This window comes from Hemicordylus capensis, chromosome 5 (genome assembly GCF_027244095.1).
Source record: "Hemicordylus capensis ecotype Gifberg chromosome 5, rHemCap1.1.pri, whole genome shotgun sequence".
In the NCBI taxonomy this organism is placed as follows: Eukaryota; Metazoa; Chordata; class Lepidosauria; order Squamata; family Cordylidae; genus Hemicordylus; species Hemicordylus capensis.
Window position 1 is genome coordinate 254,398,623 of NC_069661.1, and position 18,306 is coordinate 254,416,928.

Genomic DNA, 18,306 nt, shown 5'->3' on the forward strand with positions numbered 1-18,306 from the left:
AAGGGAGCATTTCTTGGTCCATTGTGATGGCCTCAGGGCAGAATGCCTGTACATTTAATAGATGTGTAGATGCCATCTCTCCTCTTATATATTCAGTGATGGGGGAAGCTTCATCTGCTTCTCCAGAAGAAAACAGATATACAAACAACATGAAAGCAGATAAGCCCATAGGAGCATTAGTGATCTGTTCAGCCAAATAGCCGAACCGTAGATCGTGGGTGAGGAATTGTGGTGCTGGGTGAGGAAGGAATAGCTCTTTCTCCCCATACCATCTCTCTGAACCTGTATATTTTCCCTCAAGGGAGAAATAGCTTCGTAGGGTGTGTGTGTGTGTGTGTGTGTGTGTGTGTGTGTGTGTGTGTGTGTGTGTGTGTGTGTTCAGAAAGAAAACAACACAGGAGAAAGAGGACTCCACACACATGCACACACACTTATGATCAGATCTGACTGGGCTTCCCCGTGGTCCCTACTGATATGTTGTTGTTTTCTAAGTTGGTGATTTAATCACAGAGGTCTTGCTGTCCCGTCTAGTTGTGCCCCAGGTATCCCCATATTGCCGTTGCAGGGGCGATGGTGGAGAAATTGTGGCCTTCCAAAGGCCACCAAGTGAGGACCCAGCCAAAGGGAGACTTGAACCGGGAACTCTGTCGCTCAGCCACTTGGCCGCTCTGCTCCACCCGCCTTTTTCAGATCATAAACCTCGTCGTCGTCGTCGTTTCAACCTGCTGATCCAAAACTGTAGGGCCCCTGGCATTCAGTCAGGCCTTTAAAAATATCAGCCTTTCACCTGGCTTTCTGTTCTGTGTGGCTTTCCCTTTTTGGTGAGGGTTTTATTTAGATCAGTCATCGGATCTCTGTGCTCTAACCTTTAAAGAAATGGGTTTTCCTGGCCTTGGTAATGATTTTCACCGTCTGAATATGGATGCTGTTCAGTTACTCCGGGTAAGCAGTTGCATTCCATTTTCTTCAACTAACAATATGTTAAACAGAAAATGAATAGGAGAGGGACCTTTTCTCACCAGACTTGCCCCCCCCCCAAGAGGGGGCAATGACTCTGTGATGACCTTTTCCGTTTGTAGGAAACCTGCTTTCATTCTCCCAAAGACAAGAAGCTTCAGGAAGGAGCTGAATTAAACACCTTCCACTTCCTCTTCCATTAAGGGCTGTGCTGGCATCGTGGGGGGGGGGCATTAACAGGGTCCGCAGCAGGCACCCCTTGCCTCCCCCCTCCCCCATTGTCAGCCCCAAAGTAAGAGAGACATGTGGAGGGAGTGCTCAGTCCTTCCCTTATCTTAAAATAGCCTTTCCGCCATATTAGATGCTAACCAGGAGTGGTTGGGGGAGATCAGGGTTACGTGCCATGTCTGACACACATTTTATTTCTATTATTTTTTATTTATTCGGTTTCTATACCGCCCTTCCAAAATGGCTCAGGGCAGTTAACATTAATTACACCCTTGATGCTCGTAGATCAGTCTGAACGGCACGGCTAGATAAACTGTTCAGACTGTCTCCTCCCCCCGCACACCCACCCACCATTCCCGAAAGGAGGTGGGGAGTGCCGTCCGGTCCCGTGGCCCATGCCGAGCCTTCTTGTGGGCTGGTTGGACTGGGCAGGCAAAGGATCATGGCCCGGCCTGCCCTTCCGATGCAGCTTGCTCCTTCTCTGTGCAGGCCAGCCCAGCATGTGGCTCACAGGGTGCCGCTGGGCGGTGGGCCGTTGGCCCTGCCCTCCAAGCCGCCGCCACTCTGCTCCTGTCTCCAGTTGGCGGATGGAGTTGAAACTCTAGTCATGAAGCAGATCCCCAGTGCCTGGAATCTGCCTACCCTTCAGAGAGGAGGTGGCCTGCCTCCTTGTATGTGGCACGCTTTGAATTGCTTGTGTTCCCCCCTGGGACTTTATTGGTTGGGAGACGTTTTCTGTGATCTTATTGTTTGAAATGGAGTTTGTTAACCACTTCTTAGTGGGAGGCAGGGTGGAAATTCTCCCAGTGAATAAGCAGAGGCTGTTCCCAGCATCTTAAACTTAGAGGTAGACTGCCTCTAAATATAGGGGTTCCATTTAGCTAATAGCCACTGTCTGACGTCTCCTTCATTAGGCTAGCCTGGCCTTTGGCAAACACTGTTTACAAGGCAACTCCCCCAAAACTGCAAGCCATATTTTTACTGCATCTGCTGGCTTTGTGACACCTTCTCCCAGAAATTAATTTTGAACAGACTTTTCACGTATCCCCTTTAGGTGACATTTTGCTGATCTCTTCTTTCTTGAGAAGTAATGAGAGTTTTGAATGTGTGCATGATGGGTGGGCAGGTCCAAAGTAATTATCAGGTATTCTCACGTGATGCAGGCTGATGTTTCTCTCTTCCATACTTGCCCTTTCACTGGCCAGAGCAACAAGGGGGCCAGGTTGCTTTCTCCCCTTGGAGGTTCTTTGTTCCTTACTACCTGCGTTGGAGTCCCTGGAACAATAGGAACATAGGAAGCTGCCATATACTGAATCAGACCCATTTGACCCACGGGTATACCCCTTAGGTTCTGGCAACAACAGTCTGCACAGACTGGCAGGGGCTTCTCGAAGGTTGCAGGCAGGAATCTCTTTCAGCCCTATCTTGGAGATGCCAGGAAGGGAAATTAGAACCTAGATGCTCTTCCCAGATGCGGCTCTATCCCCTGAGCGAATATCTTATAGTGCTCACACATCAAGTCTCCCATTCCTATGCAACCAGTCCGGACCCTGCTTAGCTAAGGGGACAAGTCATGCTTGCTACCACAAGACCAGCTCTCCTCTCCTAGGAGTTGTGAGGCCAGTTGTTATGGCCCAGCATAGCTTGAGGTTCCACTGGAAAGAGTCTCCTTCCTTGCTTCCTTAGCTACAGGGGAACTGTTGAGAGAACCTTTTGAGGACTCAGCACTCCTCTTGTTCTCACAGGAGCCTTAAACTCTGGCCCCTGGTCTGTCCTGCTTTAATGCGGTGTGTGTGACTCAGGAGAAAGAGAAATGAATCCTTTCCTTCTTCTGAGGGTGCAGAATTGAACCTTCATCATCAAAAGAATTGTTCTAGCAAAGTGGGGAGGGGGGAACATTCAGGACTGAGTGGGTGGGGGCCAGATGGTCGCAGGAGTCTCCACCTAGTGCCTGCCTTCTGCAGGGCAGCATGAGGGTGGTCCACTCTGCACAAATAGCAGCTCACATGGCAGATCTGTTCTTGGGTGGCGCCCCTTTAGATGACAGGTGTGGAAATCACGTCAGTGAATGCCCCTCCAGATTTTTTTAAAATGCCATTCAAGAATAGCTGTTAGGTGGGAAGGTGCTAAGCTAGCCTCCCCCACCAGCCTCTTGATGTATGATTTTTCTCAGTGTAGCCAGTCTTGGGGGCAGGGTGGAGCATGCAAGCCCCCTGACCCCCACCCACAGACCAACTCAGGGTTCATGAGCTGACCTAAGCAAGGACGGTTTATCTAGGACAAGAGCTCTCAGCCTTGGGTCCCAGGTTTTGGACTACAACTCCCATCATCCCTCAACACAGTGGCCAAGAGATAGGGGTTATGGGAGTTGTAGTCCATCAACATCTGGGGATCCAGGGTACCCCTGATGTAACTCTTCTAATCTCTCGGGGCCCAGAAGTGGGGTGGCAGGTATTCCTTCAGCCTTCCGTCCTGGGTGAATGACTGCAGCCCTTGCCTTCTCTGCCCACATAATCTGGCATCTGATGTGGGATCATGCTTTTGTTTACCTACCTGCCTCTCTTTTTCTCTGGGGATCACAGCTCAGGGGATCTCTCTGAATCCAAGTCCAAAGGCTAAGGCAAGGTCAGTTTTAGAATGACACACCAGATGTCAGAGCGAGATAATTTTGCCGTGGTGGCAGGTTGGAGCAGGAGGTAGGAAATAGAACAAGACTGGTGTTGGGGGACAGATACACAGGGAAATAATAAATCAATAAGATGGCTCCCTGTCCCCAAAGGGCTCACAATCTGAAAAGAAACTTAAGACAGACACCAGCAACAGGCTGTCTATTTAAGACTGAAATCTCAGATTCTCAGGAATTCTGTGCTTGCTGCTCTCTAATCAGCTAGTCCTAACACTTCTGGCTCCGGAGGAGCTGGGAGACATCATGGCCATGTCAGATTCGAGTTCCAGTACGCATGCACACGCGCGCACACACTTTAGAAAGAGAAAGGAAATTAAGCTCGGCGAGGCGCGGGGGGGGAGGGATGGCCTATTGAAGGCTCATCCCTCAAGCAGGGGGCAAGCACTTCCCCATCCCACCAAACGGGTGCCACCTCCAGTGCTCTGAGCAGCCTTGCCAAGCTCCTGTTCTCTTCCGTTGCTGCACCTTTAAAACATTGTGCCAGCAAAGTTGGGAACGTGGAGTTGAGGAAGAAGATTATTGATTTCTGCCCCTGAATTAGCATAGCTGGCAGATGGAGTCTGTCTGAGCGCGGTTCAGAGAGGCATCTGTTGGCTGCCTGGTGGAAACCCCTGAACTTCCCACATCAGAGTTGGCATTTCAACACACTCCATCTCTCTCCCGCTCTCCTGCGGCAGTCCAATCCACCCTGCCACCCACCAGCTCAGCGCAGCTCAAAATAAACAGTTGCCACTAGCGGAGATTTAACAACTGCATTCTTAGCACAGGGGGTGCACAGCTAGAAGAGTCTGAAGCCATCTAGGTCCTGTTATGCCTGAGCGTTTCTCAGTGGAGCAGATAAGATGGATCCTGATCTGTATCTGTCTGCCTGACAAACTGCGACTATATTAGCTTAAATCTAATTACTCTGAATTAACGTACATTGTGGATAAGCCTGTATTTGTCAAATAAAGCCCAGGCTCCAATCCAGTTAGTGGGCTCCCACATTTCTTTCCTTTCATCCTTCAATCTTGTTTGCCAAGAATTAGCTGTCACTAGATTAGCCAGAGAACTGATGGTGGGGCCAAGCACCTGTGGGGCAGATCACTGGTACAGACAGGGAAACCCCTCTTACTTGACTGGTGATGTCTGGATGCTCCCCCCTAGAGCTACACAGACTGATTTGCCCCAATCTATACATCAGGTTTTCTTCCTTTTACGTGCCTCCTAGATGACTTCGTGACAAAGTGAGCTCTACTTCAGGAAGGGAAAGGAGAACAGGATACCTTCATGCCCTGCTTGTGATCTTACCAGGGGCCTCTGGTTAGCCATTGTTGGAAAGAGGGCGCTGGGATAGGCGGCCCCACCTTGGTCTGATCCAGTAAAGCCCCTCTGAGGTCCTTGCTGTATGGGTGAACCATGTGGGTAATTCCTAGACAGTCCTATGCTTCCTTTAGTGCTTTGGGGACAGGAGGAGGGCTGTGCGTGTGTATCCGCCATTCTCATGATCCCTATAGTTCTTCTTCCTCAGATTAGATCTACTGTCATGGAAGGTAGGAACATAGGAAGCTGCCATATACTAAGTCAGACCTTTGGTCTATCTACAGTAGCTCACTATTCTCTTCACATACTGGCAGCGGCTTCTCCAAGGTTGCAGGCAGGAGTCTCTCTCAGCCCTATCTTGGAGATGCTGCCAGGGAGGGAACTTGGAACCTTCTGCTCTTCCCAGAGTGGCTTCATCCCCTAAGGGGAATATCTTGCAGTGCTCACACTTCTAGTTTCCCATTCATATGCAACCAGGGTGGACCCTGCTTAGCTAAGGGGACAAGTCATGCTTGCTACCCCAAGACCAGCTCTCCTCCCTGTAGGTAGACAGGAGCCAGCGGTGGGGTGAAGAGCCACTCAGTTTCTCGGCCCGCAGCCCAGCTGGAGGCCTTCTGCAAGTTGGATTTAGCAGATGGAATGAAGAGCACCTTTTCAGATCACCAGGGGAGGGGGAAAGGTCTCATTGGCAGGGGGTGCGGGTTCAGAGAAGATATCAGAAGGTTGTGCACACAGGGAAGTCCAGTCCCATCCATTCCTTTTGAGCAAAGGATTCTGTGCTTTTGCTGTGCTTGCCTAGTACTTCATTGTCCCGTAACAATAGTCAGTGTTCAGGATCAATAAGCTGGCTGCTCATACAGGTGCTTCTAATACTAGGTGCAGAGGGAAGGCTGGGGAGGGCGTGGATCATATGTCCTCTCTGAAGGATGCCCCTGGTGGAAGACCAGTTGCCAACCCACTGGTCAGTTGGGAGACATGCTCCCCCTTTCTGTTCTTCCTTCCCTCGCCCGCCTTGTTTATCCTTGACTGTCTCTATGCATCTTTTGTTCCATCTGGAAGATCAATATGAAATGGAGGAAGAGCAGAGACATTTTCTGGAAACTTCACTTCTCTGTGCAATTTTGTCCTCTTGCATTATTACAAATCTGCAGAGGTTATTTGCAACCCTCCCCACCCCCCATATTTCCATCCAGAGATCAAATCTATCAAGGATATAAAACGCCATTGTAATCATGCTGTGCACGACTGTGTTAACATATGAAGCTATTAAGCTCCTTGAGTCTGTACTGTTGCTATACAGAAGGCAAGTACTCCAGAAAGAAAATTGTGTCTCAACCATAAAAGGGCGGGGGGAAGAGACAATAGAGTTCAGAGGGAAAGAGCTTTGAATGGATGGAATTCATGTTGAAGCATATCAAACAGGAGGCCTTGCTAAATGGGCTGGCAGCGCCTGGCTGCTGCTGGTCTCCATCTTCACAGTCAGGTCTTGTCAAAGAAACACGCCGTTGTGTGCTGCCATCGTGGCCAGCATTTCCCTGCTCTGAGTTCCTGGCCGTCGCTTGCAGAGAGCAGGGAAATGCTGCATGCAAGGAAATCGTATCCCATGCTGCTTTTACTAGGCATTGCTAAAGAGATGCAAGCCGGTGGCAGCCGTGTGTCTCTCCCACACCATGATGGCCCCTGAAGGATGGATTTCATTCCCAGGGACTTGCCCACTGGCTCTTTGCACACTTTCACACAACATGTGGCCAACTTGCAGAGATCGTTCTCCAAGGCAATAAGAAGGGTGCAGTGATCTGCCAACTTCTTTATAACAGCAAATGCAGCTTTGGGGGGAGGTTGGGGGGCATAATTAACCGTTTCCTTCCATGCTGTTTTTCTGTTGGTGTGTCTCCCCACTACAGGACAAAACATACAAGTGCCAGTCTGTCCACCCACCCAACCACCCCCGCCCCGGACAAATAGCTATTTCAACTGGAAAACTAGGACCGGGGAGACCCGAGTTCAAATCCCCATTCAGCCATGAGACTTGCTGGGTGACTCTGGGCCAGTCACTTCTCTCTCAGCCTAACCTACTTCACAGGGTTGTTGTGAAAGAGAAACTCAAGTATGTAGTACACCGCTCTGGGTTCCTTGGAGGAAGAGCGGGATAGAAATGTAAAAATAAAATAAATAAATAAAGCCAGGATGGGGAGAGAAGGTTGACGCTCAGTGCCACATCTTGATCAAAATCATGCCTTCCCATGGCTGTATTTGCCATTGAGGGGGGCGGGATCCATTAGGAGTCCAGTCACGGGACAGGAATTCTTAAACATGGGTCCCCTGATTTTGCTGGACTCCCGACTCCCAGCCACGATGGCCAAAGGACATTGGAGAAGAGCAAACCTTTGGCTTAAGATCTACCCATCACTGTGTGGCAGTTGTGATAGCGACTCGCAGTCAGCAGAAGCGGCCCTGTCACGAGGCCAACCATTTCAGGCAGCAATTTGGGCTGCCCGTAAAAGGGGAGCAGAATGGAGGGCTGGCAGACCTGACCTAAGAGACATCCTGGCTGGCTTGCAACCCATGTGAACCTTTCCCTCACCCTGAAGCCCTGTTCCTTGTCTTGCCAGTCTGTCTCCTTCTGTTTGCCTTATTGTACTTGGACCTGATTCTGTCTCTCCTGCCAGGGACCTGGCCCCAGGTCTCAAGTTGGCTCCCCAGATGATGATGATGGACTAAATGACCGTCATCTCCATCCACAATGGCCAAAGTCCAATGGGAGTTGTCGTCCAACAGCATCTAAGGACCCGCACTTGAGAATCCCTGAGTTAAAGGATCTCTCATGGATGCTGGGAAAGACATCTTGGAGAGCCACTGCCAGTCAGAGTACTGAGCTAGCTGGACTACTGGTCTGATTCAGTACAAGGCAACTTCATCTGTTCATGCTGTGTGGCAAGCTGAGAAGCTTTTCTCCGCCTTGATTGTCTGTCTGCAAAATGGGAACAGTGTCCTTCTGAAGGCAGAGACAACAAAGACAGTAAAGCAGTTATAACTGCTGGGTATGTGATGAACTGTCGCAGCTGTAGAGATCTTTTCTTTCCACGTCAGCCGTCAGGCTTTTTTGAGTGCATTTCCAAGGCAGTTCGCTGTACACACAGCAGGCTTTTGGCTCCTGTGTTTGTTATTCCCAGCGGGCAGCGAAAATTGTATTAGATTTTGTGCTGACTGGCGCACCCTCTGGGCGCTGCCTTTTTCCGCCAGAATGCTGACTCTCGCCTTCCTCTTCGTCGGGGTGGCACTTCATTTCCACCGCTCCCTTCATTTGCAAGGAGGGGAGTCGCTTAATATTCTTTATAAACTGGCATCCAGTTCAGATAACTTTTGTACTCTATGCAGTAAAAATGCAAATCCATCTGACTTACTTGCAGTGGCAAGCATTAATAAGTGATGTTTAAAGAGACTGGATTAGCAGTTTTCCTGATATATGAACAAGATTCCAGCCCTCCCCTCCCTCCAAATAATTTGCACATGCAAAATCAATTTGAATACAACACACTAAATTGAATTTAGTTTTTGTATGGGAAATGGCACTAATCGGCCTGAACCATTAAATTTACTGTTTAATATGTACTTTCCAGCTCACTTGGTTAGAATTCCATTGCCCTTTATCTGTATAAATTTAATTAGGCCTGATATCATCAGTATATTATAGAACTAATTAAAGATTTAGATAAGTGTAGAGGGTGTTCCTTTAATGCCATGTAAAGTTCCACTTGGAAAATGAGGACATTCTCTTCTCTGTTGTGTTCTGGCATGGTGTGTGGGGCTGAGGGGATCCCACCTCAGGCGTTGCTTGGAGAACACTATTGGGTGGGTCAGGATGGGCTCCCGCTGCCTCTGCCAAGCCTTTGCCTCTGAATCGGCCTGCGTAGTCCGAAGTGTGTCCTCTTTTGATACAGTCTTTGCAGATGCGTGTGGGCTTCCCTCGGTGACGTGTGGAGCCATGGCTGCCGCTTTGTGGCGTGATGATGTGCTGACTCAGTAGGATGGGGGAAACCTGAAGAGCCAGTTATGACTGCTCTTCTACACCAGGGAAAAGGGGCTGAACGGGGCACGGTCACTGCTCAGGTCCAGCTTGGGCCGATCAAGGAGAAGCACAAGCTGTGACCCAGCAGAGCTGAAAGAAGGTGCTGTCGGAAGCCCTGAACAGCCAGGCGAGCATTGAGCATCCAGTGCTGGAGGTCAGCCGTGTCACAGCATGGGCTTTGCTGCTGTGGGGGCACCCTGTCCCCAGAGCTCCACAGCTCTTCCAAGAGGGCAACTGCAGGTAGGGTAACAAGCTTGGGCTGCTCAGGTGCTGTCAGATCTAGGGGGCTTTCCCCAGGGTCAGGGGCCTCAGCTAGGAAGTGCCCTCCTCTGCCCATCCTGGCCCACTCTGTTCTGTTCATGCTGCCTCCTAACAGATGCCTGGCAGGGAGAGGAGCCTTTCACCACGTATGCCCCTGTCTCCTATTAAAGCCAGATTGTCCTGTAAGGAGGAGGTGCCCTCCTCACACTGCTGGGTCACTTCCAGGGAGGTAAGCCAGACCTGCAGCAAGTAGGGGAGGCAGGCTCCTTCCCTGGCACAGCTCTGCCTGCCAAGATGGCAACATGCCCCCACCCCCTTTCCATTTGCTACTGGCTTGCATCACTTTCTAGTGGTCAAGAATGTGGGGCTGCCTGGCCAGCCGCCAGCCCACAAACTGGCTCCTTATATGCGTGTGAAGAACAGAGCCAGTTCCAAGTCGATCTCACTTGCATGCTGTACCGAGTGGGAGCCAGGCGATTCCCAAGAGCCCCTAGGAGCAGGAGGTGGGGGGTGCTCAGCCATAGGGCTTCTGTGGAGGCCTCTCCCCGTCAGAGAGATTCCAGCTCTTCCCCAAATGTTCAGCTTTTGTTTCATAATGAGTGTCTGGCCTGTTTACTTCTCAATGAGAAATTTAAATAAATAAATATAAAAATACATTTATATACTGCCTACTACAAACGTCTCAAGGCAGTTAATAAACAAGTAAAAAACAGCCAAAGTTTTAAAAACAAAGATCAAAATTCATTTTAAAAAACCCACAAACATTTAAAACAGTAAAAATTCAACTAAAAGCTTGGCTGAACAGGTGGATCTTAAATCATCATCATCTTTACTGGGAGCAGCCTATATTTTGCAACAATATCTATAATAATAACAACAATATTAATAATAAACTTCAGCCATCCCAGGTCCTTGGGAAGGACTCGATGTCTGGATAAACAAAACAGTCAGTAACACCTGTCTGACTGTGTAAACAAGAAATAATGATATTAACATTAATAAACATCGGTAGCTGCCCCATAACAAACTGTTCTCTGGGCAGCTCACCACACATTAAAAAATAACTGTAGTATTTTCTGAAAAGCCGTCAGGAATGAAGCAGCTCTACTTTCAACAGGAAGCGTGTTCCACAGCCCTGGGCCGACTATACAGAAGGCTTGCCTCCGAGTCCCCTTGGGCTATCTTAAGAGGCAGCAGTGGGATTCATAATGAAGAACACTCTGCCTTCCAGTATCCTGGTCAGTAAGTGCAAAGAAATTGGGATTGTGCTGAGCCCTTTCAAAGTTGTTGTGATTAACATTTCATTATATGTTAACATTTAATATAGTTAAACAACTTTAAACATACTTGGCCAGTGGTGGACAGCTGGGAGACCAGGTTGTCCTGGTGGATCCATGGATGATTTGCAGTAGATCAGCAGAAGTTCTTTTAAAAGATTGGGACCCTTGATCAGCAGTAACTCAAGTGTGGATGTGTCCTTGGATAGGCCAGTTGTCCTATAAATAAAAATAAATAACAACTGGGGACCCAAGCTTGACAATCATTGTTTAATGTGTGGTGCAAATCTGGGGTGTTTTTCCATAAGAAAAATGAACTCTGCCTCGTTATTCCCTCCTGTATATTCAGAATCTACCACCAAAATCTTGAACCAGAACTGCACTTTTTTCTTTCTTTTTTTAAATGCTTGTGCAATTTCTGCAAGCATCCCCTTGAAAGAAAAGCTGTGTGGGGAGAAATGATCATATCTTGAACTCTGTGCCTTGGAGGAAAATTCCTAGATATTAAAGAAAATAATCATCTCACCAGAAAGGCAAGTGTGATGAAACAATCTCCCTTGAGAGCCATCAATACTTCTCTTCATTTAAATGCTAATTTTCACCTCTAACCCAGGACCAGCCTGTAAGGAGGGTAGAATTCAAAGGTGATTAGGGGAAAATCCTGACTGAATCCTAATCTGGCTGAGATTCTGTTTCTTCTGAAGATAAGAAAAAAATATTTGCAGTTTGGAATTGTTCATTGAGTAGTATTCTCATTTTAATTCATGGCGATTCCAAACCACAATCTGTAGGAAAGAAGGCACGCATTTTGCCTGTGGACCACACAAATGAAACTTCAAACACTGTGAAATTCCTCCGTGGAAAGCAGTCCCTCACTTCTTACCTTGGCCTCTCTTGGATTCCACCCGTTCCTCCATTGTTTGTTGCCTCTACCTCCCGTCCATTCTTCTGTCTGAAAACTGAAACTCTGATTGTAAGCTCCTTGGGGCAAGGATCTGTTTCTTTTGGCTTGGTTACTTTGTAAAGCAGTATGTATATTGACAGTACCGAATAGATACAGAACGCTAATAATAACAGAGAGTTCTGTGTGGGAATTGACATCCAATCTTGCATGTAGATGTATTTATCGTGTGCCATCTAGTATTTACTTTATGCAGTCCTATAAAGCCGCCTCATACTGGAATAGACCATTGCTCCATTTAGTTGTTAATAATAATAGTAATAATAATCATTCATATAGCAGCCATGTACCTGCCACTTTACTAAGAACTAGCTTAACCCACGCAGAGCATCTGCACACTAGTACTTGATTGCTCCCCTCACCCCCTGCCACAGCCCCCCTCACCTCAGAGATCTCTCCACCCTCACCTGAGCCGCACGCCTGCTCTTCCTCCTCCTCCTCCATCATCCGGTTGCTTCCATCCTCCTCATCACTCTTGGTCACTCCTCCATCCCTTTACTCCATCCCCCTCACCCACCTTGGTCACGGTTGTAGTGTTGCAGGCGCCTATTGGCCAAGCTGCAGCCCCCTATCCCCAGAGACCTCCCCACACGCACTCAAGCCCCACTCCTGCTCCTCCCCACAGGAGCAGCAGCAGCGGTTGACCAGGCCCATCCTTGCTGCTGCCACTGCCATGGCTGCTCATTCCCCTCAGACCGCTGACAGACCCGGGCCCGTCCCTTGCCTGCCCGCCTCCCTCCACCAATGGCCTTGGTAGTCCCAAACAGCAAAAGTGGTTGACAGGGCCCTTCCTTGCTGCCAATAGGCGCTACTATGGCCACTTGTTCCCCTCAGGCTGTTGACAGGCCTTGTTCCCTCATCTAATTCACACAGTGGCAGCCTCCTCCTTCTGAAGAGGCTCTTTCCTCCCTCACGACCCCTCTCTTCACAGACCCCTGCCCATTATCCTGCTAGATAGATAGATAGATAGAGTCCTCTCCTCTACAATCAAGAACATCTTCCGACCAGTAACAGTTGCATTCCAACTGACCTTAACCATCACAGGCTCCTCCTCCCTATCTGCATATGGAATCTCCACAGTCCAATCACCATGGTGCTCCTGTTGACGAACTCTCACGAGAGCTGCCACACATAGGATTAGCCATGGGTACACCTAAGAGAATTATATATATAGATGAGGGGACAGGTCCCTGCACTGAGGGGCTTACAATGTAGATATAAACACAAGGGAAACAACAGAGGAAGGGGAAGGAAAGGAGGCTGGGTAAACACAGGACAAATATGTGATTATTTCTGTTACAGCTACTTCATATTTAGTTGTTGGAGGGTATAGGGACTAAGAAGTTATACCAAAGGATTCATGGGGAAAGATATTAGCAATAGCAATAGCACTTACATTTATATACCGCTCTATAGCCGGAGCTCTCTAAGCGGTTTACAATGATTTAGCATATTGCCCCCCAACATTCTGGGTACTCATTTTACCGACCTCGGAAGGCTGAGTCAACCTTGAGCCCCTGGTCAGGATCGAACTTGCAACCTTCTGGTTACAGGGCGGCAGTTTTACCACTGCGCCACCAGGGGCTCTTACCACTGCGCCACCAGGGGCTCTTCCTCCTATTGAGGAAGAATGTGAAGGAAGACAGGTGACGTTCCAGAGGCATCCTGAGAGGCAGTGACCTATGTAAGGGCCAGGGCTGTCTCTTCAGACTGGCGGCCAACTCTCCAGGCCTCAAGCAAAGGTCTTTCTTAGCTTTGCTGCCAAAAAGTCTTTTAACTGAAAATACCAGGGATTGAACCTGGGGCCATCTTCACGCACAGTGTGTGCTCTGTCACTAAGCTATAGCCTATCGTGTGCTCTAGCACTGAGCTATAGCCCTGAGCCAGCATCATCAGTGAGCCAGGTTGGGCACGGGTGGGCCTGAGGGTCCCCATTCAGCCAACCCCTTTGCGATGCCAAACTTAACCAGCTGATCAGGTTTGTTCCTAGTCTGCCGCTGGGAGCACCCCAGAGCGCCTGGCCTGGCATCATCACAGGATCTGGGTGACACTTCCACTGGCTTCCATGGAGATCAGGAGGAGCTGCCGTGCATGCTTGCAGCTCTGACGTCTCCCAGCCTCCTCGTGTCCCACTGGGCTTGCCACACCTGTGTTAGGCCCTTGCATTGGTGCAGGGGTGGGGGACCAACAGTGGGTTTTGCCCAGGGCCCAGCTCAGCCTTGTGCTGGTCCCTCCCAGTGTGTGTACACAGCAAAATCGACATGTGCATGTACAATCAGGTGTGCTGAGGAGACCGGCTGGAGCCTCTGACCCTGGCCCTCGGGTTTGTATGTGTGGGACGTTTTCATTGGGGGGAGCATTCGAGCATTAGGCTCCCTCACCTACAGTCTGAATGGCAAAAACTACCTCCTGCAGTTAAGAGAGCACCAACCCTGGGAGGTTTAGGGCTCTTCTTGGGGATGTTCCTGAGAATGTAAGCAAATTGCACCCCCCTACAGAATGTCTCTCCCTCTCCTGTAAATCAAACAAAACATTTTTTTTAAATGTCTGGAGGCAAAAACTATGAAAAAGGAACAGAGGCCGACCGTGAGGTGAATTCCACTTGCTCTTTCATATTTCATTATTTGATAACATCAGAAGGACAGGCCTATTGGAATTGCTTTGGCAAAGGCAAACAGGAAGCATGCCTGATCAATATTTAGTAATACTTTTCAAAGGCTGGGGAGGCAGCTCACAATGTGAATAATTCCACATGCGCAGGCTGGCTAGCCAAAGGCAATGCCAGGCCAAAGGAGGCCCAGGTCTTAATTGCAGCCAATTAAAAATGCAGGTGTCTCTCTTTCTCTTTATAATTATTATTTTAATTAAAAATAATCTGATCCTCCAATGAGTGGCAGCTGAATCCTGAAAGTAATCAGCTTTAGATTCCAGACAGCTGATGGTGGAGGGTGGTGGGGAGCATGCCCCATAGCAGTGGCAGTGGCTGCCATTCTCCTGCCTGGGGATGGGACCCCCCCAGGGCACCCCTGCACAGCACAAAAGCAGACCACGAGATGCAGGGTGGATTACATCCTCTTCTAGATGGCACCCAGCACGGGGCAGGGAACAGATGGAGCTTCCTCTCTGGGGCACATGTCTGGACATGAAAGTGGCCTCCGCCTCTTCCAGTCCCAGGAGTCCCTTTTAACCCCTTGAAGGGCCACTTGCTCCTGCACGATCCTGACTGCCCATCGAGGTTTCAGGTTCTAGCCCACATCCCACTTCTAGAGGTACACTTGGTGGGAATCTGGGACAGAGTTTTCCCAAGTGCAGTGCCTGGACTGCGGACCTCCCCTCCCATAGGAGGCTCCTCTGGCCTTTCAGTGCTTAGTGGAGAGTCGTCTTCTTTGATGTGCCATGGATGCCAATTAAGTTGTGCATCACTTCCCCTCCCCCACAATATAGGTTTAGTTTAGATAAGGGTGATCAGCTGCTGCTAACTCTTGCTCCTGCTGAAATGCCACTGCTTTGTTTGATTGGTTTCTCTTTTTAAAAAAAATTTGTTCCATACACCCCCTGACGGCCCTTTTTGGGGCAGAGAGATGCCATTTAAATGCTACATGGTGCAAATAAATAAAATTCCAGCCTCCTGCATGGGCCTTTTTAAATGTTGACCTTCGGTATCATTTTCAAATAATTCATATTTTCCTTCCCTCTTCTATCTCTTCCGGAATTCTGCTGACAGGGCCTGGCTTAGTTCTGATGACAGCACACCCATGTGCTGCCATGTCTACCAGTGGAAGACCCCTGTTGCTTAAGGACAGCCATCTCGCAGAGATTCTGCTCCTCCATTATGTGGCAACTGGTCCTCCTAATAAAACAAACATATGTACTTGAGTGAGATGAATTTGGCCCTTCTGCTTTGCTTTGCAGGCAATACTACGAGATGCTGTACAACACAGCAGATGAGCTTCTGAACCTGGTGGTGGATCAGGGAGTGAAATACACGGAGCTGGAGTACATCTATGCCCTGAGCTTACTGCACCGCAGTCAGACAGGTGTTGGGGACCAAACCACCCAGAACATGAGGCTGCAGCGCCTGAAAGAGATCATCTGTGAGCAGGCAGCTATCAAGCAGGCCACCAAGGACAAGAAAATCACCACGGTGTAATTCACACCGTTCTGGTCCCTTTCATGGGGAAAAGGGGGCTCTGCTGCTTCCATGCAAGCCAGGGCAGTTGCACGCTTGACTGCAGCTGACAAGAATTGCATTATGTTATCGGAGGCGGGTGCATTGTTGTAGTAGCATAAGGGGATGGTAGATCTATAGTCTAATTCTTGGGTTTTGCACACTTTTCATGAAAAGCTTATCTGCTGTTTTTGGGTAGGGTAGGGGAGTGGAGACCATTTCTGTGACAAGAGGGAAATCCCAGATGTTTGTCACCAGGATGAAATTGGATGCACATGAGTACCAAGCTGTTGCTGTGAATTTATTTTGGCGTTCTAAAGAGTTTCCTTAGCATAGTGAGGTAGGGGGACAGAAAAAGAAGGAATTCCCTGTTCAGTTTGATCCGTACCGTGTTGAGAAGCACAGTGTTTAGAAAAAGTGATGGACTGTATTCTAGCCAAAGTTCAACTCTAGCTGTGAAAACTAGAGGAACTGGGATCCCAAAATTATTTGTTCCATGCATATAGGGTGGATTAAGTGTCTTGATATTATTGTGATATGCAGCTATACATTTTCAAGATAAGCTGCTGATGGAATTTGTCCGCCATCTTGAATAATATTTGACTGGTTTAAATAGAGAACGGATTAAACTCATGCCAGAAAGGGAAGAAGAGCAAGTAAGTGGCCAGATACTGCATTGGACAATCACTTCGGATTTATTCAACAAACTTTTACTAAGTCGTAATTTACCACCAGGTAACCACTTGGTGGGCTAGTTGTTCTAGCCAAATAGTGAGGAGAATTTAGCCACCCCAGTTTTGACAGCTTTTCAGTTACAAGATTCTTTCACCACTTGGCAGGGACAATGCAGATGGCCAGGTTACCATGTGATGAAATGCTCACCCTGGTAAATTACCTCTGAGATGGTGTTTTTCTATATTCATCATGTGTTCCAATTATTTTTTCTGCCAGTCCAGAACTCCACAAAGGTAGTTGTTTCTCAGAAATTAGTGGGTGGATGTGCAGGAATTAGCCACCTACAAGGGACTGGGGTTTTCTCTAGAGCTTTGTCTCTCCAACTTGAATATGGAATTTGAGTCTTTACAACCAGCTTTAACAGCCTAGAACCTGAAAGCACCAGTTGGCATGATAGTTCTCGCACAGCACACCGGATCCATGCAGGTCCAACAGGGATGGTTGTGGGCAAAGGGCAAGATGTGCAGCTTGCTCGGCAAACTCACAGCTGCTGTTGCAGGGATGTCCATGCGACAAGAAATCAGCCTTCTCCAAGGATGGCCCCCCTCCCAGGCTTCAGACTGAGTAAGCAGGGCCAAAGCTAGAGAGTGTGGATGGCTTCTTGGTTAACGTTGTCTGAAAGACCTGTAGCCTCTCAGTGCACTTGGCTAAGAAGCAGCTGTATAGGCTAAAGTAGCCCACGCTGTGGCCAGATACCAAGAAGCGGTTCACTAGAGATCACTTAGCATGTGGCTACAGGCAGCCCAGATCTATATCCAACAATGTCACCTTCTGGCCAGTGCAGGGAAGACTTGGGTCAACCATGTCCACAGCTCAGGGGTTCCCAGGCTTGGCTCCCCAGATGATGTTGGACTGCCATTCCCAATGGTTGAGAGTTGAGCAACATCTGGGGCCCCAAGGCTGGGAATCCCTGCCATAGACAGAGGCGGGGCTGTTTCATTGCCTCCCCCCATGTTCATCCTGAGGCACGAGCTGCTTCCTCAGAGTGACTCTGCAGAGGATCCTCCAAGAAGACACACAGGCTTCTGCAGCTTGGTGCTGAGGGGCAAAAGGCAGAGAGCCCAATTTAGCGAGGCAGCTCTCTGAGGGGCCCAAGGAAAGGAAGCCCTCCAGCATCTGTCCATTGTTGGTGTCTGTGGCAAACATGGTAGCATACAAAGGGGAAGCTTGTGCTTCCTGAAACCATCTTGTCCCCTCCATGCACAAGGGAACTAATTAGTGAACAAACTTGCCTTTTTCTTCACACGTGAAACAGCCCCAGGGTTCTGTTCCATCCAGTAAAACAGCTGTCCTCCATCTACAGTTCAGAATGGAAACCACCATCTCCAGTGTGTTTCTGTGTCCCCTTTTCCTTAGCTGCTGAGTTTGCTTTCCTCTTGGGTTCAACTGGAAAAATAAAGGATGATTTTGGAACCCTTATTTGTTGTATTGTGGTTTGCTTGGATGCTGTGCTCAGGGGTGCTGACAGAGGGAAAGGTTGAGGAGCAACTCCCCACCTAAGTTTTTGTGGGGGAGGGGATATGTTTCAGGGATTGAAGCTATGGATTATTAATTCGCAAGGGCAAATTCAGTAGAATGAGGAAGGAACTCAAATTATTAGAGGTGGGGTCTGCACCCCAGTCTTTGCTGCTTCCTAGTAGCCCTGGGCTGGAGTCATAGTGG

At 48.8% G+C, this 18,306-nt stretch overlaps 2 protein-coding genes across 5 annotated transcripts in view; one reads left to right on the forward strand and one right to left on the reverse strand.

The window, feature by feature from the left end:
• The window catches only part of LOC128327198 (uncharacterized), a 31,976-nt gene extending 19,080 nt beyond the window's left edge, over positions 1 to 12,896 (reverse strand). The window contains exons 1-3 of one of the 3 annotated variants that reach the window (XR_008308528.1): positions 12,772 to 12,896; positions 11,664 to 11,739; positions 10,851 to 10,999 (exon numbers count right to left, since the gene is read on the reverse strand). Coding sequence is in view for 1 of the 3 variants with exons in the window: in XM_053255630.1 (XP_053111605.1) it covers positions 10,851 to 10,999; positions 11,664 to 11,739; positions 12,149 to 12,188 (265 nt within the window). In the remaining 2 variants the exon portion in view is untranslated. Of the gene's footprint in view, positions 1 to 10,143; positions 11,000 to 11,663; positions 11,740 to 12,148; positions 12,202 to 12,771 lie in introns of those variants that run through there. The other 2 variants (XM_053255630.1, XR_008308527.1) reach the window with 2 other exon arrangements.
• Positions 1 to 18,063, forward strand: part of EXOC4 (exocyst complex component 4) — a 585,849-nt gene extending 567,786 nt beyond the window's left edge. For both annotated transcript variants that reach the window (XM_053255624.1, XM_053255625.1), the window contains one exon: positions 15,654 to 18,063. In XM_053255624.1, coding sequence (XP_053111599.1) covers positions 15,654 to 15,891 — 238 coding nt within the window. In that variant the 3' untranslated portion in view covers positions 15,892 to 18,063. The remainder of the gene's footprint in view (positions 1 to 15,653) is intronic.
• The last annotated feature ends 243 nt before the right edge of the window (positions 18,064 to 18,306 follow it).